At 45.7% G+C, this 25,559-nt stretch overlaps 1 protein-coding gene across 1 annotated transcript in view; it reads left to right on the top strand.

Moving 5' to 3' along the window:
• Window positions 1-25,559, top strand: part of LOXL2 (lysyl oxidase like 2) — a 49,028-nt gene that overhangs the window by 21,206 nt on the left and 2,263 nt on the right. Inside the window, exons 2-12 of the mRNA XM_069944320.1 lie at window positions 10,559-10,921; window positions 11,008-11,183; window positions 16,121-16,332; window positions 16,600-16,822; window positions 16,946-17,129; window positions 17,221-17,372; window positions 17,675-17,842; window positions 18,383-18,548; window positions 18,629-18,872; window positions 22,725-22,840; window positions 22,993-23,129. Coding sequence (XP_069800421.1) covers window positions 10,585-10,921; window positions 11,008-11,183; window positions 16,121-16,332; window positions 16,600-16,822; window positions 16,946-17,129; window positions 17,221-17,372; window positions 17,675-17,842; window positions 18,383-18,548; window positions 18,629-18,872; window positions 22,725-22,840; window positions 22,993-23,129 — 2,115 coding nt within the window. The 5' untranslated portion in view covers window positions 10,559-10,584. The remainder of the gene's footprint in view (window positions 1-10,558; window positions 10,922-11,007; window positions 11,184-16,120; window positions 16,333-16,599; window positions 16,823-16,945; window positions 17,130-17,220; window positions 17,373-17,674; window positions 17,843-18,382; window positions 18,549-18,628; window positions 18,873-22,724; window positions 22,841-22,992; window positions 23,130-25,559) is intronic.

The following is a 25,559-nucleotide window of genomic DNA, read 5'->3' as shown; positions in this document are numbered from 1 at the left end:
ACCCCCCCCCATTCCCCATAGAATTCAGCCCCATTCACTTCAATAGCTGGTGGTAACTGCAGAATAAAACACAACATGACCAAGTGAATATTCCCTCCCTATTCACTGGTTATGAATGACAGTCAGCTATATAAGTAGGCGTCTGTTCACACAGTGCAGGGCTGCAGACAAGTTTGTGGTCAAACGTAATATATGTGAATGGCATTCACAGACGCAGCGTAAGCAGCTGCAGATGGTTACATAGTCAGCCTCCTTGTCTATGGTCAGGATTGGATTTCCATGCCTGGTACATATCATTATATCTCCATTTTTGAGACACTCGCTTTTTACGTGACGACAAATTACATGCCTGAGCAGTTTTACAGGAAGCGCTGGGTGTGCTGCAAGGTGCCTGCTAAATATTTCCAAATGACAATAAAATCTAAGTACAGTATGTGCATAGTCAATGCAGCTCTCTGTAGGTTTGTCTCCCAGGCATGGAAAATCTGTTACATCCCACCCCGTCACTGTGTACTCAGAATGCCGTACTGTAGGTGCGAGATATATGACTGCAGATGTACAAGGTATGCGACTGCGGTGAATCCAGGCTACGAACAATGACGGTGGGAAAATGCATAAATAACAATTCCCCAATCCTCTTATTGAAGAAGCTTCTTAAATATTCCTTTAACGTTCATCTAATGCACGTGTAGGGAACCTTGGCTCTCCAGCTGTTGCAATACTACTCCCATCATGCCTGGACAGCCAAAGGCTGTCGAGGCATGATGGAAGTTGTGGTTTTGCAACAGCTGGAGAGCCAAGGTTCCCTACCCCTGACCTTATGTGTATAAGATGGGTTCACAAAGTGAAGTTTAGCAGTGTGTGAGTGGTTTATGGCAGCATTTTGTCAAAAATATATACTGCAGTGGCCAATAGAGCGTATATGGGCACTGTCACTTTAAAGTTAAAGGAGAAGTCCGGCGAAAACGTTTATTAAAGTATTGTATTGCCCCCCCAAAAGTTATACAAATCACCAATATACACTTATTAGGGGAAATGCACATAAAGTGCTTTTTTCCCTGCACCTACTACTGCATCAAGTCTTCACTTCCTGGATAACATGGTGATGTCACTTCCTGGATAACATGGTGATGTCCCTTCCTGGATAAAATGGTGATGTCACTTCCTGGATAACATGGTGATGTCACGACCTGACTCCCAGAGCTGTGCGGGCTGTGGCTGCTGGAGAGGATGATAGCAGGGGGACACTGAGGGACACAGGGCACTGGAGGGACACTGAGCATCCCTCTGCCATCATCCTCTCCAGCAGGCACAGTCGCACAGCTCTGGTCGTGACATCACCATGTTATCCAGGAAGTGACATCACCATTTTATCCAGGAAGTGAAGACTTGATGCAGGGAAATGCTTATAAAGTGCTTTTTTCCCTGCACTTACCACTGCATCAAGTCTTCACATCCTGGATAAAATGGGGATGTCACTTCCTGGATAACATGGTGATGTCACTTCCTGGATAACATGGTGATGTCACAACCCGACTCCCAGAGCTGTGCGACTGAGGCTGCTGGAGAGGATGATGGCAGAGGGATGCTCAGTGTCCCTCCATTGCCCTGTGTCCCTCAGTGTCCCCCTGCCATCATCCTCTCCAGCAGCCACAGCCCACACAGCTTTGGGAGTCGGGTCGTGACATCACCCATTTATCCAGGAAGTGACATCACCATGTTATCCAGGAAGTGACATCACCATGTTATCCAGGAAGTGAAGCCTTGATACAGTGGTAAGTGCAGGGAAAAAAGCACTTTATAAGCATTTCCCATAATAAGTGTATATTGGTGATTTGTATAACTTTTGGGGGGCAATACAAAACTTTAATAAAAATTTTCACTGGACTTCTCCTTTAAATTTGGTTGGTCGCTTTCTCTCCCAGCTCCCATGCACAGAAAGCGGAGAGAGAAGTACTCATTCGAGTGCTTCTCCCCACTCATTCTAGTGATCTTACCCAGTCAAAGCATGTGATTAGTAACAGCTTTAATAGACTATTTGCAGGATTCACAAGTGTGGTCTGCTGCAGGAAATTGATTGCGTGTAATCACTACTGGACCACATTAGATTTATTAAATTTAACAGGCCCGCAGCTTGTATGCGACTATATTCATCCAAATACCATTGTACCAGCTGTTCCCCAATAGATGATGTTAAAGCAAAAAAGGATCAGGCATTTTAAATTTCCACTGCCTGATCTTTTTGTTGACTGTCCGATTCTTTCACCATTACAGGGATAGTCTACCGGAAAAAAAAAATCCTTTCAAATCAACTGGTGTCAGAAAGTGAAAGAGATTTGTAAATTACTTCTAGTAAAATATCTCAAGTCCTCCAGTACTTATCAGCTGCTGTATGTCCTGCAAGGAAGTGGTGTATTCTCTCCAGTCTGACACAGTGCTCTCTGCTGCCACCTCTGTCCATGTCAAGAAATCCCCATAGAAAACCTCTCCTGCTCTGGACAGTTCCTGACATGGACAGAGGTGGCAGTGGAGAGCATTGTGCTAGAATGGAAATAATACACCCACTTCCTGAAGGACATATAGCAGCTGATAAGTACAGAAATCAGCACCAGATGATTTGAAAGTTTTTTTTTTTTTTTGCTGGAGTACCCCTTTAAGAACAAATAAAAACTTGGCCAAGCCAATATTTATGTGTGTCGAGGAAGTGGGGAAGATGGCAGCCAAATGATCATTTAGCCATCTACTATCTCATGTATCATGTATGGAGCCAGTACAGAGGCACATGAATTCCTCATAACTTTCTACTATAGAACCACTGGGGCTCCGTGTGCCATTGATGGATCCAATAGAGGATAGAGAAAATCTCAGTATGACTCTGAATAGTCAGAGGATATAGTAGGCCCCACGAATGTCTACCCTGGCTCCCTACGGCCTCAGCCCTGTAACATGGCCCTACATATTTAAACAATAAACGTTTCATGAAGGGTATTACGGTGATTATGAGGGTATATGTCACGGCCGCGGCGGCGTCCCGCGTTCCGGGCCGCCGCCGCGACCGCTTCCTGCCCCATGCAGCAGCCGGTGTCCATAGTCGGGGACCCGGCGCTGCTATCACCTCGGCCCCGGGGGGCGCCTCACCTCTCCACGCTCCTGTCTCCCGCTGTGCCGGCCGGCGCGCGCGTCCCCGCCTCCTCGGGCGCGCGCGCGCCGGCTGTCTCAGATTTAAAGGGGCAGTGCGCTCCTAATTGGTAGTTGCACCTAATCACTCCCCTATAAATCCCAGCATGCCCTGTCCCCTGTGTTGGAGCCTCTACATGCTTCCCATAGCGTTTGGCCCAGCTCCCTGTTGTTCCTGTGTCCTGTCCGTTACCTGGTCCCTAGTCCCTGTTCCTGAGTCCTGTCCGTTACCTGGTCCCAAGTCCCTGTTCCTGGTTCCTGTTCCCCTGTCACTCCACCTGTTCCTGTGTCCAGCCAGTCACGTGCTCTCTCATCTGCAGACTATTGCCTGTACCATCTCCTGCCACGCCTCGCCTGCCGACACCAGCAACCAAGCCAGGGGTAGCGACCTGGGGGTCGCCTGCCGCAGCAAGTCCATCCCGCCTTGCGGCGGGCTCTGGTGAAAACCAGCGGCCCCTTAGACTCCGCTCCCTGGTGAGGTTTGTGCCATCGCTGGTGCCGGTCCAGTGGATCCACTACTCCGGGCGTTACAGTAGGCTCCAACCCTGGATCCCGGCGAGGTGCCTGATCTCCGTGATGTCGCCAGAGTGGTCACTCAGCAGGCGCAACAAATCCAGAAGCAGTCACAGCAGATCCAGCAACTCACTGCCGCCTTACAGCAGCAGACTACTGCCCAGCGCACACCACCTCCTGACGCTTCTTCTTCACTCCGACTGGCCCTCCCAAGCAAGTACTCTGGGGACTCTAAGTTGTGCAGAGGATTCTTGACTCAGTGCACCATGCACATTGAACTTTTGAGTAGTCAGTTTTCCACCGAGCGCTCTAAAGTGGCCTTCATCATCAGCCTATTAGAAGGTAGAGCCCTGGCCTGGGCCACGCCACTGTGGGACCGTGATGATCCGGCTGCTGCCAATCTCCGGGCCTTCCTATTCGAGTTTCGCTCCGTCTTTGAGGAACCTGCCCGTGCTTCTTCAGCCGAGACTGCTCTCCTCAACCTCTCTCAAGGCAGCTCCTCTGTTGGTGACTACGCCATCCAGTTCCGCACCCTGGCAGCCGAATTGGACTGGAACGAGGCCGCCCTATTGGCCACCTTCAAGAAGGGCCTGTCTAGTCGTGTGAGAGACGTGCTCGCTGCCCGAGACCTGCCTACCTCCCTGAACGAACTCATTCTACTGGCCACCCGAGTTGATACTCGTTTTTCGGAGAGGGAGGAGGAGGTTCGGCATGAACATTTACTAACCCGTTCCCGTCGCCATCCCCAGCTGGCGCCGGTTTTCCAGAATCCTGACCTTTCGATGTCCCAACCCTCTCCTGAGATTCCTATGCAGGTGGAACGGGCTCACCTGACGCCTGATGAAAGAATCCGGCGCCTGGAGCAGAATCTCTGTCTCTATTGCGGTGGTTCCGATCACTTCCGGCTGGGATGTCCCCTACGTCCCCAAACATCCGGAAAATGCTCGCACCTAGGTCCGGTGGGACAGGTGTCCCTAGGTGTGAATGCCACCATTCCAAGTCTGTCTATGCCAGTTTCCATCCGGACTCTCTCAGGACGAAATCATCAGACTACTGCCTTCCTCGATTCTGGGTCAGCAGGCAGTTTTATTGCGGCAACATTGGTCCAAAGATGGCGGCTACCCGTGACCCGACTAGCCAGGCCCCTGTCTATCTCCTCGGTCACAGGCGAAATTCTTACCGACCGTGTGTACTACCAGACCGCACCTTTAGTCCTCCAGGTGGGTCCTTTACATCAAGAAGAGATATCCTTCTACGTCCTGCCCCATTCTTCCCCCGCGGTCCTCCTGGGACTCCCGTGGCTGCAAGAACATGCCCCTCAACTGGACTGGAAGACCGGGGAGATTCTCAGTTGGGGTCAGGACTGTTCCAACCAGTGTCTCAGGTCACCTCAGACCAAGTGTACTATGTCGTTTCCTGTCCCAGCCAAGCCTCTACCCGACCTACCGGCAGAAGACCAAGACTCGGCGGATGCCTTCTCTGCCGAGGTGTACCCTCTCTCCGTACCCAAGACTAAGGTCGTGTCCTCTCACCACCGGGAGAACTTACAGAAGGTCCTCGTCCACAGACCCACAGTCCCTTGCCATGTTTTACCGCCTGATCGCCTAGCACCAGTCGTCACCTCCTCGCTTCAGAGAGTACCCCCCGGAAAGACTCATGTTCACCCTGCGCTTCGAAGAGGTATTTTGAAGTGGGGTCATTCCTCGTTGGAGGCCGGGCACCCTGGAGTCCGTAAGACCGGCCAACGGATCTCTCGCCACTACTGGTGGCCTAGTCTGTTTCAAGATGTCAAAGACTTTGTGGCTTCCTGTGCCATCTGCAGGCAAGAAAGAGGGGGAGGCCAAAGGGGGGGGGTACTGTCACGGCCGCGGCGGCGTCCCGCGTTCCGGGCCGCCGCCGCGACCGCTTCCTGCCCCATGCAGCAGCCGGTGTCCATAGTCGGGGACCCGGCGCTGCTATCACCTCGGCCCCGGGGGGCGCCTCACCTCTCCACGCTCCTGTCTCCCGCTGTGCCGGCCGGCGCGCGCGTCCCCGCCTCCTAGGGCGCGCGCGCGCCGGCTGTCTCAGATTTAAAGGGGCAGTGCGCTCCTAATTGGTAGTTGCACCTAATCACTCCCCTATAAATCCCAGCATGCCCTGTCCCCTGTGTTGGAGCCTCTACATGCTTCCCATAGCGTTTGGCCCAGCTCCCTGTTGTTCCTGTGTCCTGTCCGTTACCTGGTCCCTAGTCCCTGTTCCTGAGTCCTGTCCGTTACCTGGTCCCAAGTCCCTGTTCCTGGTTCCTGTTCCCCTGTCACTCCACCTGTTCCTGTGTCCAGCCAGTCACGTGCTCTCTCATCTGCAGACTATTGCCTGTACCATCTCCTGCCACGCCTCGCCTGCCGACACCAGCAACCAAGCCAGGGGTAGCGACCTGGGGGTCGCCTGCCGCAGCAAGTCCATCCCGCCTTGCGGCGGGCTCTGGTGAAAACCAGCGGCCCCTTAGACTCCGCTCCCTGGTGAGGTTTGTGCCATCGCTGGTGCCGGTCCAGTGGATCCACTACTCCGGGCGTTACAGTATATAAGAAAAATGCAATCTTGGAATTTAATTTACCGGTTTCAACAGGAATTTTATGGGCCGTGAGTGACAGGCGGCTATACTATTTCTCAGTATAACAAGAAGGCCTTTTGTTCTGACTTCAGAGGAAGTCAGGGGTGCGGAAACAGTGCCCCTTCACCCATAAAAAAACTCAAGCTGTCTGAAATATTTTATTTCTGACAAGGTACGGAAAGTGTTTCCATATACAATGATGGCTCCCATGGGACGGGCTGGTTATCTTAGCTGCGGTTGTAGATGTTCAGCAATGTCTCTATAGCAATGGGCCTGATTGATGTGCTGCTGACTCTAACAGCTCAGCAAATAGAACGCACATCAGGGGTATCCCCTTGTTCCTTTTTCCAGTGATGTCATGTTCGGCATGACTTCACTATGGAAAAATTCAGACTCAGGAACCCCCCCTCCCTCCTTGTGGAGTAGTCTAGGAGAGTCAGACAGGGAGGGGGGCAGCTTCTGTAAGGCTGCTGGGGGAAGGGGTACAGGAAGACATTGTCTACCAAGGGGATATGAACTTCCACCTACACATAATGATCATGCTGCGGAGGACATTCTGTATAATAACACATTCATAGTACTTGGCCAATATTCATAGACGCCAGTAATATGCGCACATGTATTGCTATACTTCTAATATACTCGCTTAGTGTATGCATAGCTTATATAGGGCACCCCAATTGGACCCCCCTCTACACCAGGGTAGAGAGCTGCTTCCCTTTAACAGTGGAAGACCCATCAAAAAATACATACATGCCACCATGGAACCCTTATGAAAAACGTATAACCTGTATAATAATAAATAATAATAATAATAATAATAATAATTTTCGAACTTATCATAACTTTATTTTAGGACTAGATCCTGTAAGGCAGTGTTCCCCAAAACACGACTCTCGAGCTCAAGCATAACTATAACTCCCAACATGATTGGTTGGGGATCTGCCATATGCGATGCTACGGTAGTATTTGAACCCCATACAGTAGTGATCCTTAACCTGTTGCTTTCCAACTGTTGCAAAACTACAATTTCCATCATGATGGGAGTGGTAGCGGAGGAATGTTGCTGTAGACAATGGATCTCCAAACTGCGGCCCTCTAGCTGTTTCAATACTACATTTCCCATCATGCCTGGACAGCCATATCCAAAGCTTTAGCTGTCCGAGCATGATGGGAATTGTGGTTTTGCAACAGCTGGAGGGCTGCAGTTTGGAGACCCATGCTGTAGACCATGTAAACAATGTCCTGTGGAAAAATAAACCACGAAATACGTGGAAAAAATCTCAGGTTACCCTTAGGGCCCTATTACACGGGACAATCGTGTGGAAAATTGTTATATTGTTCAAATTTAAACAATAATCGTCCTGTGTAATTGCAGGCAACCATCGAAAAATGATTAGTGTGTCGTTGATCGTTGATTTAGATCTGACCCTAAAATTATTGTTAATCTTTGCTAAGCGTTCGCTGTAATTCCACATTCGTTCGCTGTAGTTCTGCATTCCTTCACTAATCATTCTATGTAATTGCACATCGCTCCAGTAAAAGAACTGGGATCAGATGGAGTAAACAATCGTAGTAACGACTATCGTTGTGTGAAATATGGTGAACGATTTCAGGTTAATGATAAATAATCTCGTTTGCGATTGTTTATCGTTAGTCGTTAATTGTTAAAAATCGGTTTGTCTAATAGGACCCTTGGATTTATAACATGTATTACTGCAGTGCATATCCCCATTAAAAACAATGGCCCACATATTGCATGCAGTTTTCTCATATATTCCAATGTGGAATATGCCTACCAATATGTGTGAAATATATGCTGCAATGATAATTGTAAGTGTATAGGGCATTTAGATGATTAGGACACGCAACAAATCTGCCCTATGTGAATATAAAGTCAGCTTCAAAAGTATTATCTAGACTGTCCTTCACCCGGGGCAAACATTTACATTCCTACCCTAGCTGTGTATCTATATAAAGTGACCAAGGAGGTTTGCCCTCTAAGCAACCAGAGTTGTACTTTCCATGAGGCAAGTTGAGCCTCTCACCTCAGATGGAGATTCTCTAAGACTGCTGACAGCCTCAGCTCTGCATATCCATTCACACAGATCTGTGATGATTGTACGTTGGGGTTGATCACGTTTGCTATAAGTTAATGTGGAATTAGCTCCATTTTTACTCTTCATGTCATCAGAAGACACGTGTCCTGTCACATCCGCCACCCTCTAGCTACACTCTTACATTGACTCCTATATACATATAGTAATTACTATAACAAATGGTTATTTCTTGCTTCAGGCAGTGGAAATACCAGATTCTTCACCAGTCTGAGAGAAAAAAGTTTCCCATAGCAAACAACAGCTTCAATACAGCTAGCACAAAGATGGCTGAACTCTGGTTGCTAGTCAGGTGACCAGGCCACGTTTCCTCTCAGGTGTTCTTGGGGCCCTATCTGTCAGATGTTTATATAGACGTGGAAATAATGAAGTCAGCCTCTTTCTCTTATCTCGGTGAATGTGCTCAACATTTTTCTATGGGTTTGAACTTGTACATATTTGCACAAGCTAAATGTGATTTGCATTTGCACTTCAACAGACATTCCTATAGAATAATAGAGATAGCACCACCCTTGTGAGGTGTTTACCCTCCATCTCTGTGTCACCATGAGGTAAAGAAGCCCTTGTCCCAGTCTCCCCTTCTTTCCTCTGTTGTTGTTAATGGAAAAAACTGCTTTTAATAACAACATCCCACAGTTCAGTTGCATAATATGTTACGTAACATTGCTTTAGGGCTCATACACACATATAGTACTGATCTGCACAGCCTCTATGTGCTGCCGTAAAGCCTCTGTATACGTCCGCCAGCTCTGTATGCTGTCATATGCAACTGGAGGCATATGGAGGTACAGTAAGGCCTCACGCACCTATGTCATGTAGGAGCTCTGCTACAGCTCTGAACAAAATGGATTCCCAGCGCACCTATGTAGATGAGCTCTTACTTGTATTCATGGAGCTAGATGATGCACACTACATTTTTGCAATAAAAATGGATGCATTTGTATGCATCTGTTTAGATACGTTTTTTCCATTGACTTCCGTTGTTAAAAAACTGATCAAAACGCATCCTTTATTTAACATACACAAAAACGTGGTGACATTTTTGTGTACGATAAAAAAGGTTGCATTTTGCGCCGTTTTTTTTTCTATAATGGAAGTGATTGGAAAAACAGATCAAAACGGATGCACACAATGACAACTAAGGCTGCCTTTACAAAGAGAGATTTATATGACAGATTTTTGAAGCCAAAGCCAGGAACAGACCATAAACAGAGAACAAGCCATAAAGGAAAGACTGAGATTTCTCCTCTTTTCATATCCATTCCTGGCTTTGGCTTCAAAAATCTGTCAGATAAATCTCTCTGTGTAAACACACTATTACACAGGGTGATATCAGCCTATTTGGCCAATAAATGTAGAGGGCCCCTAAATCCTGCCTCAGGAATGAGCCTGAAATTGTGAAATTTTTCCCAAGTTAAGGCCTGACCACTTTGCACGATTGTCCCACTTAATTCGGTAACTACAATTCCAATCATGCCTGGACACCATTTGGCTATCCAGGCTCAATGGGAATTGTAGTTTTGCAACATCTGGAGGACCGCAGGTCATGCACCCCTGTTTTAGAGGATATGAATGTCATAGCAAAGGGTCTCGCTATGGCTTGGGACATCATTTGTCAAACGTTTGACTAGCAAGAGTGATCTTGAATAGAAATTGTTTATGTGATTGTATATATATATATATATATATATATATATATATATATACGCATCGCCTCCTACTTAATCATAAGGACAAAGAAATGCACTTAAAAGGAAATTCCACTTTTACTGATCATTGGGCTTATCACTGTAACATGTAACAGCTGGGAATCTTATAGAAAGGAGTACACAACCCAAATCCTCTTATCAATGGTTAAAGATGGAAAATGTGGATTTGCCCTTTAAAGTCATGTAAACAGTGCATAGCGCTGGGTGTTATTTATCCTCCAATAGAACAGCACCATCTAGTGACCCGTGTATTATATCATATAGCAGTATGATGGTGAACATCTATGTATATAAGTATCAGCAATAGTATGGCTTGTGTTGTAGAGGCCTACAGCAGTGTTCCTCAAGCTGCGGCCCTCAAGCGACTACAATTCCCATCATGCCCTGACAGCTGAAGGAGATGCATATAGCACAAGTATTAATACAGGTCTCTACTCTCTTTATCATTACAGGTGAGGTGTCACGTATCTTATAAACCATGTTGGTGGCTCACGTGTTCCTCCTCTTCCTCGCTCTGACTGTACCCACATTGGGGCAATATGAGCACTGGCAGTATTACAATGAATATCACCACCCTCAGGCTCCTGAACCACTACCCACTCAGCCACCAAAGCCACCAGCAAAGATCCACGTGCGGCTGGCCGGAGAGAAGCGCAAGCATAATGAGGGCAGAGTGGAAATCTTCTATAATGGAGAATGGGGCACTGTCTGCGATGATGACTTCTCTCTATATGCCGCTCACATAGTATGCCGAGACCTGGGCTACATGGAGGCGGTTTCATGGGCGCCCAGCTCCAAGTACGGGAAAGGAGAAGGTAAGAAATTTAGAGGGATTTTCCAATAGGAGCATACATAATGTTTCACAATAATGTGATATGACCATGCTGACTGTCTCCAACAGGGCATATCTGGATGGACAATGTGCACTGTAATGGCAGGGAGAGAAGCATTGCTGAGTGCAGCCACAATGGCTGGGGAGTGACGGACTGTAAGCATAGTGAAGACGTGGGAGTACAGTGCAGCGACCGCAAGATTCCGGGATTCAAGTATGACAACGCTTTGGTGGAGAGGCTGGAGGTGAGGAAAGATGGGAACATCTCTAGTGCTATGAGCTGTACATAGTCCTTTAAGGGATGCTCTGGAGTTAAAAATCTCAATTCTTCCAATACGTATCAGCTGCTGTAAGTCCTGCAGGAAGTGGTATATTCTTTCCAGTCTGACACAGTGCTCTCTGCTGCCACCTCTGTCCATGTCAGGAACTGTCCAGAGTAGGAGAGGTTTTCTATGGGGACAGTTCCTGTCATAGCCAGAGGTGGCAGCAGAGAGCACTGTGTCAGACTGGAAGGAAGACACCACTTCCTTCAGGACATACAGCAGCTGATAAGTACTGGAAGGCTTGAGATTTTTAAATAGAAGTAAATTACAAATCTGACAATAAAACTCATTTAGGAACTACAGACCATACAGTTAAGAGAGAGATACCCCCAACTCAAGTTCTCCCACCCCCTTCTACATGTGAACTTATGTTGGAGCCCCCCTTCTCTATAAGTATCAATAAAGAAAAAGAGAAGTTGGTTTAAAGGCTCAGAATAGTTCTCCTGACCCAGACGGTGGGATGTGATGATGTGAACCGTCAGCGGTATGCAGCCCCCCTCCTCTATGGATGATCTTGATTTAGAGGACAGATGGTATCCTTGGAGGTCCAGCTGGACTGAAGGGACTGGCCGCACTCCCCAGAGGACAAGGCTGGACAGCCCATTACATCCATCACTTATCATGTCACGTTTTCCATTAATCACCATCATGATGTTCCCCACACACCCAGTGCATAAGTCATACAGCAGCCTGTATCTCATCTACCCAGTGCATAACACATATAGCAGCCTGTATCTCATCTACCCAGTGCATAACACATATAGCAGCCTGTATCTCATCTACCCAGTGCATAACACATATAGCAGCCTGTATCTCATCTACCCAGTGCATAAGTCATACAGCAGCCTGTATCTCATCTACCCAGTGCATAAGTCATACAGCAGCCTGTATCTCATCTACCCAGTGCATAAGTCATACAGCAGCCTGTATCTCATCTGCCCAGTGCGTAAGTCATACAGTAGCCTGTATCTCATCTACCCAGTGCGTAAGTCATACAGCAGCCTGTATCTCATCTACCCAGTGCATAACACATATAGCAGCCTGTATCTCATCTACCCAGTGCATAACACATATAGCAGCCTGTATCTCATCTACCCAGTGCATAACACATATAGCAGCCTGTATCTCATCTACCCAGTGCATAAGTCATACAGCAGCCTGTATCTCATCTACCCAGTGCATAAGTCATACAGCAGCCTGTATCTCATCTACCCAGTGCATAAGTCATACAGCAGCCTGTATCTCATCTACCCAGTGCATAAGTCATACAGCAGCCTGTATCTCATCTGCCCAGTGCGTAAGTCATACAGTAGCCTGTATCTCATGTACCCAGTGCGTAAGTCATACAGCAGGCTGTATCTCATCTACCCAGTGCATAACACATATAGCAGCCTGTATCTCATCTACCCAGTGCATAACACATATAGCAGCCTGTATCTCATCTACCCAGTGCATAACACATATAGCAGCCTGTATCTCATCTACCCAGTGCATAAGTCATACAGCAGCCTGTATCTCATCTACCCAGTGCATAAGTCATACAGCAGCCTGTATCTCATCTACCCAGTGTATAACTCATATAGCAGCCTGTATCTCATCTACCCAGTGCATAAGTCATACAGCAGCCTGTATCTCATCTACCCAGTGCATAAGTCATACAGCAGCCTGTATCTCATCTGCCCAGTGCAAAAGTCATACAGCACCCTATATCTCATCTATTCAGTATATAACTTATACCGCAGCTTGTATATCATATACCCGGCCTATATACACAGTCAATATAGTACTCACATATACTGTCTGTACATACAGTTACTTATATATCGTATATCATGCATAACTCATATTGCAGCCTATATCTCATCTACCCAGCGTATAACGTATACAGAAGCCTGTATCTCCTATACCCAGTGCATAGATCATACAGCACCCTATATCTCATCTATTCAGTATATAACTTATACCGCAGCTTGTATATCATATACCCGGCCTATATACACAGTCAATATAGTACTAACATATACTGTATGTACATACAGTTATTCATATATCAGCCTGTGTATAGATATATGATATCTCTAATATATAATAGACTAGTTAGATACAGTAGTTCTACTTTGCTTATACTTCACCCCTATAATGTTATTTTAATTCTTCATATACAAGGCCAGGGCACTGCACATTGTTATATATCCAGGTTGGTCTGTGCCATACGGCTGCACTGCGGGGGCTAGTGTTTGCACACCACTCTCACACCTAGTATACAGTACACATTTCCTAGCACATAAGCTCTCTATATACACAGTGCTGTACTGTAGGTCCTATACGTGTCCTGCTGAGTCACACACAAGGCCATTCTGGTCTCTGCAAGCATCCGCTTTCCAGAAGGGAAATTCACCAATATATTGTGATGTTAGAAACATCTCACTGTCTAAGCTATCTATATCCATAGACATCTATAGTGGTATAGCGACAGCTTTTAGGGAAGTATTGGTTCTCTGGTTGTTGCTGGGTATGCTGGGAGTTGTAGTTTTGTCACAGATGGGAGATTACTTCTATAATAAGTGCCTGGGTTATTCTCCATCTTCGCCCACTGCAGACATCTCCCTATTTCTGTCACTTTTACCATGATGTGAGGGATTTGCTTTAGGTGTGCCGCCACCAACGCACCCTTGGCTCTGTTTACTCTCTGCCCGGGCATTGCCGCCTTCTGTCTGACCCTGGCATTGAAGCCCGGAGTGCTTGGTCTGGATGTCGTGTGAAGCGTCTGGGTCACAAGTTTAGCGTCTCTTCTGCATGAAGAAGCTTTGTTTGCAGAGAGTGCGGTCACATCTAACAGAGGGCTAGCCATGGTATATATAGCAGGCCATCTGCACACTGTGTGTACACAGCTCAACACTGAGAGAGTGTGTGGCGGTATATTTAGACTCTAACTCAGCTCTTCCCTAGATTATTCATCATTTATTCAGTGACGATAAGCCCTGTTTACCCAATTCTAGTTTCTTTTCCATGTATACCCATCTGGTATGGTTTCTATGAATATCTGAAGAAAGTGCCTCTCATCTCCGCACCCCTCATAGAAAGTCATGAGGTAACAGCATTGTCACTGCTGCATTTCATTACTCATCCTACTGGTTTGGCCCCTACTAGGGCATCTACTGTATGTCTGTAATACTACCGTGGTACTATATGGCGGTAGTATTGTGAATTGTCGGTATATGTAACATAGAGGCAGCAAATTTAGCAGTCCTCGAATGGGGGCAACAGCTTTTGTTGGGTCAATTTTTCTTACCTACAGACATTGTGGGCCTACACGTGTGAACTGGTACTACTGGGTGCTATTATTTACCGTCTACGTACAGTAAAACCACCTCTTTGAGAAGACAACCTCCTTATCTAGACCAAATTTTTTATTTCATGTTACACTGACATATTGCCAATTTTTTTCAAGAAGACCCCCCCTATAGAGGTCCAAAGTAGTGGGTAGTCGTCTAAAAGAAGTGTTACTGGGTGGTGGCGTAAACTAGGACAGGGCTTTTATTGCTCACAGGCCCGATCCTAACTTTGTACATCCCTGGTCTTGTTATGTAAATTTTTCTTGGCCCCATTATCTAACTAGTGACCAATATATTGGGTTATAGGTAACGGATCCAAAAGTTATTACTATACCACCTGCATGTAGAGCAGATCATTGGGGTCTTATTGGCTCTCAGGATTTGGTTCTACATTGTGCCGGTTTCTTTATGTATACCTGATGGTGTAATCCCATCCACTGTATCCGGAATGAGGTCTAGATGGTAAAAGCACCTCCGGCAAATTTATATGGAGGAGTTTGAACGTCTGTCCTGAATTTACCTTAATTTAAAGTATTTTCTTTTAGAATGGAAAGAGACATCTATAAAGTACAATACATCTGTGTGTGTATACAGGTCCTGTGGGGTTAAACAGACATCTGTCAGACACCCCCTATAGGACAGAGCCGCCCCCTTCATTCTGCTGTGGTCACGTAGAGTGGAACGCTGCCTGTGACTCACTCAGGGTGTGTGGGATGAGCTATAAGAGACCTCTGTTATCCCGGACGCTCTGCTAGACTGCTGAGCTAACACTCTCTGCAATGGCAATTACAGACCACATCGCTTCAGCTGCATCTTCTTGTTGGTCACTAGTAACCTCATGACCCACAAACCTAGAAATAAATTGAACCATGAAGATGACACTGTCCAGGTCTTACTGTCTTACTTATGGAGTACTGTCCATCATCATACAATATAGTCTCAGCTAATCTTAATCTAGGGTTATGATATCATCTATCACACTGTTGTTTGTATACTCAGTAAGGGCATTGTTAGAGCCTTCATACTTGTGGGGGTCCAGGGGCTAAGACCTTTGTGATCCTTAAAATGAATGGTATTCTTTGATATGCCACATGACCACCTTCCGATTAGAAAAACTTGCTCTTGATCAAATATGACAGCTTTCAAGATGGCTCCTATAGCCAAAAAGATTGCCCCCCCATTTCTTGAAGGGGGTCATTTTCCCTTTCCCTTCTGAAATAATAGGGTGTCCTGAGACATTCGACTCATCCTGTATTAATTCTAGGTCAGGGTGGTCATGGGAAACTTTTTGTATGTCATATTCTCTTGAGTAATTTCTGATTTTTTCTGGCGTAAGATGAGTCACACCCCCAGAGATGTTCATTGCAGAATAAGTAATGGATGCAGAATTTTATGACACATTGACCCCATATTTCTATAGCGATTCTCCATGTTATGCACAGTCATCCATCACCTATACTTAGTACTTTCATTAAAGCCTATGAAGAGTAAAATTTACTTTATGATATATTTTTTTCATGGTAGGATCTGCAAATCCATGTGGAAGATGTACGTATACGCCCGATCTTGGCCACATACCGAAAACGTGTTCCTGTAACAGAGGGCTATGTAGAGGTCAAGGCAGATGGTACCTGGAAGCAAGTGTGTGACACCCAGTGGACCCAGAAGAACAGCAGAGTAATATGTGGCATGTTTGGCTTCCCCGGAGAGAGGAGATACAACCTGAAGGTGTACAAGTAAGTAGACTATCCTCAAACATGGAAAACATGAAATACAGCTTAGGGCCTATGGTTGTATCCATGTTTTCCCGAACTCCTTAGGGCTGCATCCAACTTTTTTGGCCACCAGTAATCAAATGCCAAACAATCGGAACCAAGCGTGCTTGAGTACTGCTCAACTCTAATCCAGACTAAGAAGAGCCTACAGTATCCATAGTTGATGTGTATAGAAACATATGACTATAATTTTTAGACTCACACTAATAGAAGTTCATCTTTTTCCAGAATGTTTGCAACTCGAAAGAAGCACACCTACTGGCGGTTCTCTGCTAACTGCACCGGAAGTGAGGCGCATCTCTCCTCCTGCATTGTGGGTGGAATACTAACCCCTGATCCTACCACTAACCAGACTTGCTCGGGTGGGATGCCCGCTGTGGTTAGCTGCACTCCTGGAAGAGCTTTCGCCCCCAGTCCAAACAGCGGCTTCCGCAAAGCGTTCCGTCAAGAGGTACAACGGGGTTTATATCACCAATACACAAATTACCTGAAATGAAAGATGGCAAAATATATGGTCCCACCAATACCAATCCCAGAAATGTCTAACTGGTATTCTCTTAACCCTACTTTATAGCAGCCAATGGTCCGTCTGAGGGGTGGAGCAGGTATTGGAGAAGGAAGAGTTGAGGTCCTGAAGAACAACGAGTGGGGAACCATCTGTGACGATCGGTGGAACTTGGTGTCAGCCAGTGTGGTCTGCAGGGAACTCGGGTTTGGAAGCGCCAAGGAGGCCTTGGTGGGAGCGCAGTTAGGGCAAGGTAATATATAAAAGTTATCAGTAATATACTGTATGTTCTACTGTATACTACAAGAATGGAAAAAGTGATGAAGTTTGTTGTCTCTTCTTAGGAATGGGTCACATCCATATGAGTGAGATCGAGTGTACTGGTTTTGAAAAGTCAATTATAGACTGCAAATTTAATATGCACTCCACCAGCTGTAACCACGAGGAAGATGCGGGGGTGAGGTGTAATGTACCGGCCATGGGATTTCAGAATCAGGTGAGATAAACTAGGATTGCTAGGTAGATAACATCCAATGGTTCACAACAATAGTCCTTTAGTAGAGATCCCTTCTTGGTGATGCCACCATTATTCATTCATTGGTTCTCCTTTACAAGAAAAGCCATGATTACACTTAGCTATACTTGGGGGTATGCCATCTAGTGACATAATGCAAAAATGTTGGGCCTACCACTGTTCCTGTTCAGTTTGGGTTCAGTAGTCTGGTCTACATTTTGGCCATGCCAAAACTACATTCCGCCTTGAGTATGTAACTCATCCAAGATTGTGTCTCTACGCAGGTCCGTCTGAGTGGAGGCCGTAACCCCTACGAGGGGCGAGTTGAGGTGCTGATGGAACGTAATGGCACCCTGAAATGGGGCACTGTGTGCAGTGACACCTGGGGAACATTGGAGGCCATGATTGTGTGCAGGCAGCTAGGACTGGGTTTCGCCAGCCATGCATTCCAGGTAAGCACTGAATATTTCATACTGCACTGACCTTTTCTAACTCGCTGTGGCTCGATGCCATTGCTATTTTTAATATTCTAATCTATTTTGACTCCTCTGGGTTACACCCGCCACTTATGTAACTGTTCAGACTCCTTAGGGTTATTACAGCTAATTATTATAATTCACCATTCATGGCACCTACACGCTGACTTCATGCCTTGATATTGATGGTGCTTGGTGGCTTTCCGGACTACTTTGTGTGCCAAATAACATTTTATTCTCTATTTAACCCTCTACATCCCATGCCAAGTCTATTCATAATGGATAAATTAGCAACAGCAGTGCCTATTCTCTGAAGACATAGTAGCCACTTATTACTAGTAGCCAATCCTTGTGATGTAATAATTTAGCACTGGTCATACAGTGGCTTAATATCATATTTCATGGTCCACTGGTATCCCTGTTAGTCTAGTTTCTTAACCAATATGGTGGATCATTGGCACCAAAAAGTGGTAGCTTCTTTACAATCTGACAAATGGCATTCTCTTGTCTCTTCAGGAAACGTGGTACTGGCAGGGGGATGTCACAGCAGATGACGTCATCATGAGCGGTGTCAAATGTTCAGGCACAGAGATGTCTCTGGCACATTGCAGACATGATGGGTCCAACCTCAACTGTCCCAAAGGTGGAGGACGTTTTGCTGCCGGAGTGGCTTGTGCAGAGAGTAGGTATTTAGTAACTCTACAGCATGTGCAAGTCTCGACGTGACTTGAGATGAACAACCTGACATTATTTTTTCAACAGCTGCGCCAGATTTGGTCCTTAATGCCCCATTGGTTGAGCAGACAACATACCTGGAGGACAGACCGATGTTTATGCTCCAGTGTGCCCATGAAGAGCGCTGCCTCTCCTCCACAGCTGACCGCACCAGTTACACCACAGGATACCGCCGGCTGCTGCGTTTTAGCTCTCAGATACACAACAATGGCCAAGCTGATTTCCGACCCAAGGCTGGGCGCCATGCATGGGTATGGCATGAATGTCACCGGTAAGTAAGGATTTAGTGGTTCAAGAAACTCTCAAAATCAAGTGTTGTTTGCAGATAACATAGAACATATGCATTATCCAATACCAATATGGAAATATGACCACAACCAAATCAAATGGTAATGGTTAAATTGCAGAACTATGACATATGGTTAAGATTTCATCCGGCATCTCTTTTTGCCACTGGGTCCAAGTTGGCACGCAACTCGGTCAATGCCAGACCCACTAGAGATTGGTCAGTCCAACACTGATGGTTCCTGATTATATTCAGGCTAGTGGCTTCTTCTCCGAGACAGTAATTGCTTATATCCCATGTTACGGGAAGATGTGTTTGCAAAGGGTGATTCCAAAGCGAACAGTGATCACTGTTGTCCCTACAGTCAGAGGGTATGTGGTTTCAGATGGGTGTAGTACAAATCTCAATTTTGGGTCATTAGACCCACGCTCGAGCAAAGACTTGTGTTCATGATAGAGGCTCAAAATTTCACCTTTATTACTCCCATCTAAATATCAGCAAGAAATAAGTCTGGCTGGAATGCCAAATATGCCTTCCCACTTCCCGTCCAGTCACTTTTACCTTCTTCTAAGTGCAGAACTGTTCCAGTAAACAGATTAGACCATTGAGCCTATCTGATACACAAATAAACCTTACTTCCCTCCTAAAATAAAAATATTTCTACCTGGAACATTTCCCCTTCCTGCCCTCATGAACCTGATACTCCTTTCTGCACTTATTTACTATTGATCTGAATTAGATTAGTTGATCTAAATGTAGAGTTTCCAAGCAGATGGAGGCCAAAACAAGTCTTAAATATAGTATGGAGGAGCGGCCGGGCCAAGCTGCACTTCAGTACATCCCACCACCTAATTATACATTATAAAGGACATCCCAGACCGGAGTCGAGGAATACAGAATATGAATAAAGACCTGCTTGTGCTCCTGGCATTCAGCTCCAGAACCGGGTGGGGTGGCTGCATAACTATGGTAAAGCCATGGCCCAGGTGGTATGAGGTGGGGAGGTGGATTCTGTGTGTTGTGGCTTTGGGCAGTAAAGGTACAGGCCCAATAGTCGGAGAGGAACACGTAGAGTTTATTTGGGACAAGGTACAGAACATGCTGTGCTGAAGGGTGGGACAAATGCAGGTGTCAGGGGTGGATAATAAACCCACCTTAAAATGAGAGAACTTAATTGACCCCTATAACAACAAATAGCTGCCAATTATCTGGTGGAGCTTGTTGTTTTTTTCCACCGAGGGACAACATCACGTCCTTCTGAAGTATATGCAGGGACATGTCTCGGTAATATCGCCTCTAAAAATCTTAACGTGTTCTCTTAAACATAATCAGTTCAGTTTATTAAATAGTTGCTTTTATCACAATCCAGCTTCCTGTATAATGATCATATCAACCATCCATCACGCTTTACCAGAATACTTTGTATGGTGCACTCCCTGCCCTTAGGCAGCCTCTTGCAGACATCCAGTCCTTACAGATTCTTTATGGGATAGCTATAGTATATCAAGTCTGGTCTTCACGCTAGACGCTAGGGTCATAAACTTGATGCTTAAAGTATCTGGATGTAATATAACATGATAATATGGTGGCACTGTACATGTCACAGCAGATCAGGAACCTGTTCCTGTTATACTTACAGATTATTGTATACAAGATCCTACACTTCTGTATATATTAGACATCTCCTTATTAAACATCTGGTCTGGACCTTTCTCCTACCAGGCAGAGCGTAGTGCTGCTACAAAGACTGCTTCTTGCTGTGAATACATCGCATGCTTTCCTTACTTGGACAGACCATTGTTGTAATGGGTTCCATGTAATACCTAATCTCCAATTAAAGGGAATCTGTCAGCTGCAATTCACATTCTAAACTGCTGACACTGTCAGATAGCTGTTAGGGTCCTATTACACGGCCCGATCATAAACTAGCGCCAATCTGCTAGATGAGCCATTACATGGGTTGACTATCAGACAGCAAGGGCTGCACAGACATCATCAGCAATGTCCATGCAGCCCCTACCTTTAGTGTAAAAAATAAAGTATTTACTTACCTTACCACGTTCCTCCTTGTCCTCAGGCCTTTTCCAATCCCTTCAGCTCTGGCTTCTGTTCCCGTCTCTGCATTGACAGGCCCCTCAGCCAATCACTGCCCTCAGACAGGACCACGGCCAGTGATTGGCTGAGCGGCCGATCAATGAAGAGACCGAAACAGAAGGAAGAGCTGCAGCTGCAGAGATCAGGGAAGGCCCGAGGACATGGGGTACAAGGTAAGGTAAGTAAATACTTTTATATTATTTTATACTACAATCATTAGCCATCGGCCGGGCATCGCTATTACACGCAGCAATGCGTGCCTCTCGTAGATTATTTTAGGTCTCGACCTAAAGAAACGATCAGCGGATGATCATTTCATCAGCTGATCACTGTCTCTATTAGGGTCCATTTTCACAGAAAGATTATTTTACAGATTATCTGCAAAGGATTTGAAGCCAAAGCCAGGAATAGATTGGAAAGAGGAGAAATCCCACTCTTTCCTTTATGACCTGATCTCTGTTTATAGTCTGTTTCTGACTTTGGATTCAAATCTTTGGCAGATTAAGGGGGGCATTTATTAAGTCCGGCGTTTTTTACGCCGGACTTAAAAATGCTCCGGCGCTACGGAGATTTATGTAGAGGCGGACTGCCTTTACAGAAATCCCGTGCGCGCCGGTGCGCACCGCCAAAAACCTACGCCAGCTGAGGACTGGAGTAGGTTTTCGGCGTATATTTGGGCGGAACGGATGGTAAATCGCGCGGACTCTGAGTCCGCGCCCTCCGTTCCGCCCACTACACGCCCCCTTTCTGCCCCCCCTGGCGTACTCGGCGGAAAGTGCCAATTTGCGAATATTTTATTCGCAGATCGGCCATTTGCGTATAAAAAAATACGCAAATCGGCACTTTCCGCCGAAAATCATCCGTTCGCAGGATGATACATGTGGCCCTTAGTCTCTTTATTATTGGCCCATCTAATGCTGCGTTTACACGGAACGATAATCGTACGTGTAAACGCAGCGAACGATCAAGCGACGAGCGATAAATCGTTCATTTTGATCTTACAACATGTTCTAAAATCGTCGTTCGCAAATAATTCGCAGATCGTTCCGTGTAAACAGTCGTTCACCGATTTTTCCTATGTGCGAGATAGGCTTAAGCAATCGCAAAACGAATTTTTCGTACGATATATCGTTCCGTCTAAACGCTGATCGTTATAAAAAAAAAATCGTTAATTCGAAATAGTTAATCGTACGATCGGGCAAATTATCGTTCCGTGTAAACGCAGCCCAAACCCCTACTTATAGAGACAGCACAAAGGGTTTCCTATCTGCCCATCATCTCAGTATTTAGAGGCACTCCGAGGGTCAGGGACGAGTCACGTGCTGATCACTGTTGTGGCTCTCTCTTTTTTAGTTCTCCTTTCTTTTTTAGTTCTTCCATCTGTAATGTGTTCGGCCATGCAGCTGGTTTGTTTGTCTTTTATCAAGTCCTGATGTGTTTGTTACAGATGAAGGTAGATGTCCTATGTTTTAGGGGGTGGGGGTAAACTGATAAATTAAAGTCATATCTCATCTGAACAAGGCCAAGATCTTTTTATTGCTTTTCCAACGTGTTGTTTTTATCTGTACTTTTTCATCTTGTCCACAGCTACTAGAGGTGTTTATTACAGTGCAGTTTTCTGTGTTTTACTATACCTGTTCATATGAAGTTTATGCCATATTTTCTCCAGTATATATGTTTCACTGAGTAGCTTGGTACATAAGGTTTATGGTGCTGATAGAATCCGTAATTTTCTCCTTTCAGCCACTACCACAGCATGGAGGTCTTCACGCACTACGACCTACTGAGCTTAAATGGAACCAAGATAGCTGAGGGACACAAGGCCAGCTTCTGCCTGGAGGACTCCGAATGTGAAACAGGTATGGAAGACTCCATCCAAGTTACTGACTCTCATATGTCCATGTCCCTTCTCAACGAACATCCATTCCATTGTCTGGAGGGCACTGAACTTCCAGCTTTATATCACACCTCCTTTCTCATCTCACACATACTTATCACTTTTTTTCCCCAGATGTCCAGAAGCAATATGTATGTGCTAACTTTGGAGAACAAGGTATCAGCGTCGGCTGCTGGGACGTCTACAGACACGATATTGACTGTCAGTGGATAGATATCACAGATGTGGCTCCTGGAGACTACTTCTTTCAGGTGAGTTTATGTAATGGAACCCTCATTGGTTATAGAGAAAAAATTTCTCTCACCCCCTCCTTCTCAGAAATGAATAAGCGATGTGCCACCGTGATGAATCTGGTGCAGTTTTAGACAGTCACCATATAAAAACTTTTATGTCAGATTGATATGACATTATCAAAAGCTCTGTCAGTTGGGATTTGAGGGATCAGACAATGACTGATCAGGACAATAATGGTTTGCACAGAGAGATTTATTTGACAGATTTTGGAAGCCAAAGCCAGGAATGGATGTGAAAAAAGGAGAAATCTCAGTCTTTCCTTTATGACCTGTTACTGGTTTAGGGCCCTATTCCACTGGACGATTATCGTTCAGATTATCGTTAAATCGTTCGAATCTAAACGATAATCGTTCGGTTGAAATGCAGTTAACGATTAACGACCGAACGAGAAATCGTTGATCGCTTTATAAGACCTGGACCTATTTTTATCGTTGCTCGTTCGCAAATCGTTCGCGTTGAATAAGACATCGTTCGGTCGTTCGCAATAGATACGAATGCAATAGCGAATAAATAGCGAAGAAAAAACGATCGCAATTACGATCATAAGTAACGATTATCGTTCAATGGAAATGAGTGAACGTTTTCAGGTCTTTCGCAATAGTGGTCGTTTGCGATCGTTAATCGTTAATGATATGCAAACGATAATCGTCCAGTGGAATAGGGCCCTTATAGTCTGTTCCTGGCTTTGGCTTCCAAAATCTGTCAGATAAATCTCTCTGTGTACACACCATTAGTCAGGAGAAGTCTAAGTTTAGCACGGCAACTCATTCTCTTGATCAGTCACGTTTAAAAATATAGACCCCAACCCATAAAAACATTTTACATCTCTATGTGCCATATCAGAAGTTGTTTTTGGTGACAGGTACACTCTGGGGGACATTTATTAAGTCCGACGTTTTCTGCGCCAGATTTAAAAATGTCTCCGCAGCTCCGGTACTACGGAGATTTATGTAGAGGCAGAATGCCTCTACATAAATCCTGTGCGCACGGCAGAAAACCTACGCCAGCTGAGAGCTGGAGTAGGTTTTCTGCGTATTTTTTTCCAAAACTAAAGATGAATCGCGCGGACTCTGAGTCCGCGCCTACCCCATTCCGGCCGCTCCACACTTCCTTCCCGCCCCCCCTGGCGTACGCGGCGGAAAGTGCCGATTTGCGCATAAAATATTCGCACATCGGCACTTTCCGCCAAAATAATAAAATACGCCGCTTGATACATGTCCCCTTATGTTTATACTGTCTTCAGAATTAGACAGTATTAGTAAATCTTCCCCATTGTCTGTGGTCTTCATTATCCTGACTATTCAGTCAAGTGCTCAGAAGTGATATACAAGTCAGTATACACAAGGGATCATTACATGCATATGTTTCACAAGAGGGCATTACAGCTGATGACCATGGGTTTAGTGACCCAAACTCGTAACCTAAACTATGATGCTATGAATTCAGGTCATTAAACCTATGATCAGGCTGGGTCATTCTGCAGTTAAGGGCATGTGTACTGCGCTCTTGGGAAACTAGCCTGGGCGGGAGCCTGGAGGGAAGCTTTAAATACATCTAAGTATTAGGGTTACTTGCTAGATCACAAATAGAGATGAGCGCTTTGTTCCTTTTGAGATTCTGCTCATCAAGCTGCAGGCTTTGTGGTCTGCTCTGCTCCATGCTGCTCCTCCCCGGTTGCTGCATAAGGGTGGGTTCACACTGAGGAATTCTCGCGGATAAATTCTGTGGAATACCGCCGGCTGTACGCGCTCACGGACACGTGCCTTTCTGCCGGCTCCATAGACACCATTCTATGACATGTCAATTCTTTTCGCCGACCCATAGAATGGTGTCTATGAAGCCGGCGGAAAGATGCGCGTGCAGGCGGCGGAATTCCGCTGAGTTTGCGAGAATTCCTCAATGTAAACCCACCCTAAGATGGATCCAGTCCTGGGAAACGTTTCCCAGAACTGGATCCAGCTTTTCCCAGGACCCAGGAGTGGAGCAGAGCAGACTACAAAGTCTGCAGCATTATGTGCAGAATCCCGACATGAGCGAAGTGCTTCGCTTTGTTCCTACTGTAAATTCACTCATCTCTAAACACAAGGATTCCCATAGAATCTATGGAACCATTGCAGTTTATGTTTGGAAATGATTAATATGCATAAAAACGTAAAGATATATGGAGTGAGCAGGGCCTAAATGTAAGCATACATACAGTGATAATACACAGAACTCACATAGTGCCACAACTATTCCAGGAATCATCCTGAGCCTCAGTGTTGGATGATTTCAAGACTCCCACATTGGGCAGAATATGCTGTAACTACTCCCCTGTGAAGCATTTACAATATGCTGGCATATCCATTTACGTACCCATGAGTTCCAGATTGCAGTGGCACGATCTT

This window comes from Dendropsophus ebraccatus, chromosome 1, assembly GCF_027789765.1.
Source record: "Dendropsophus ebraccatus isolate aDenEbr1 chromosome 1, aDenEbr1.pat, whole genome shotgun sequence".
In the NCBI taxonomy this organism is placed as follows: domain Eukaryota; kingdom Metazoa; phylum Chordata; class Amphibia; order Anura; family Hylidae; genus Dendropsophus; species Dendropsophus ebraccatus.
Note: the sequence above shows the minus strand (reverse complement) of the source record. Positions and strands in the feature narration are given on the sequence as shown.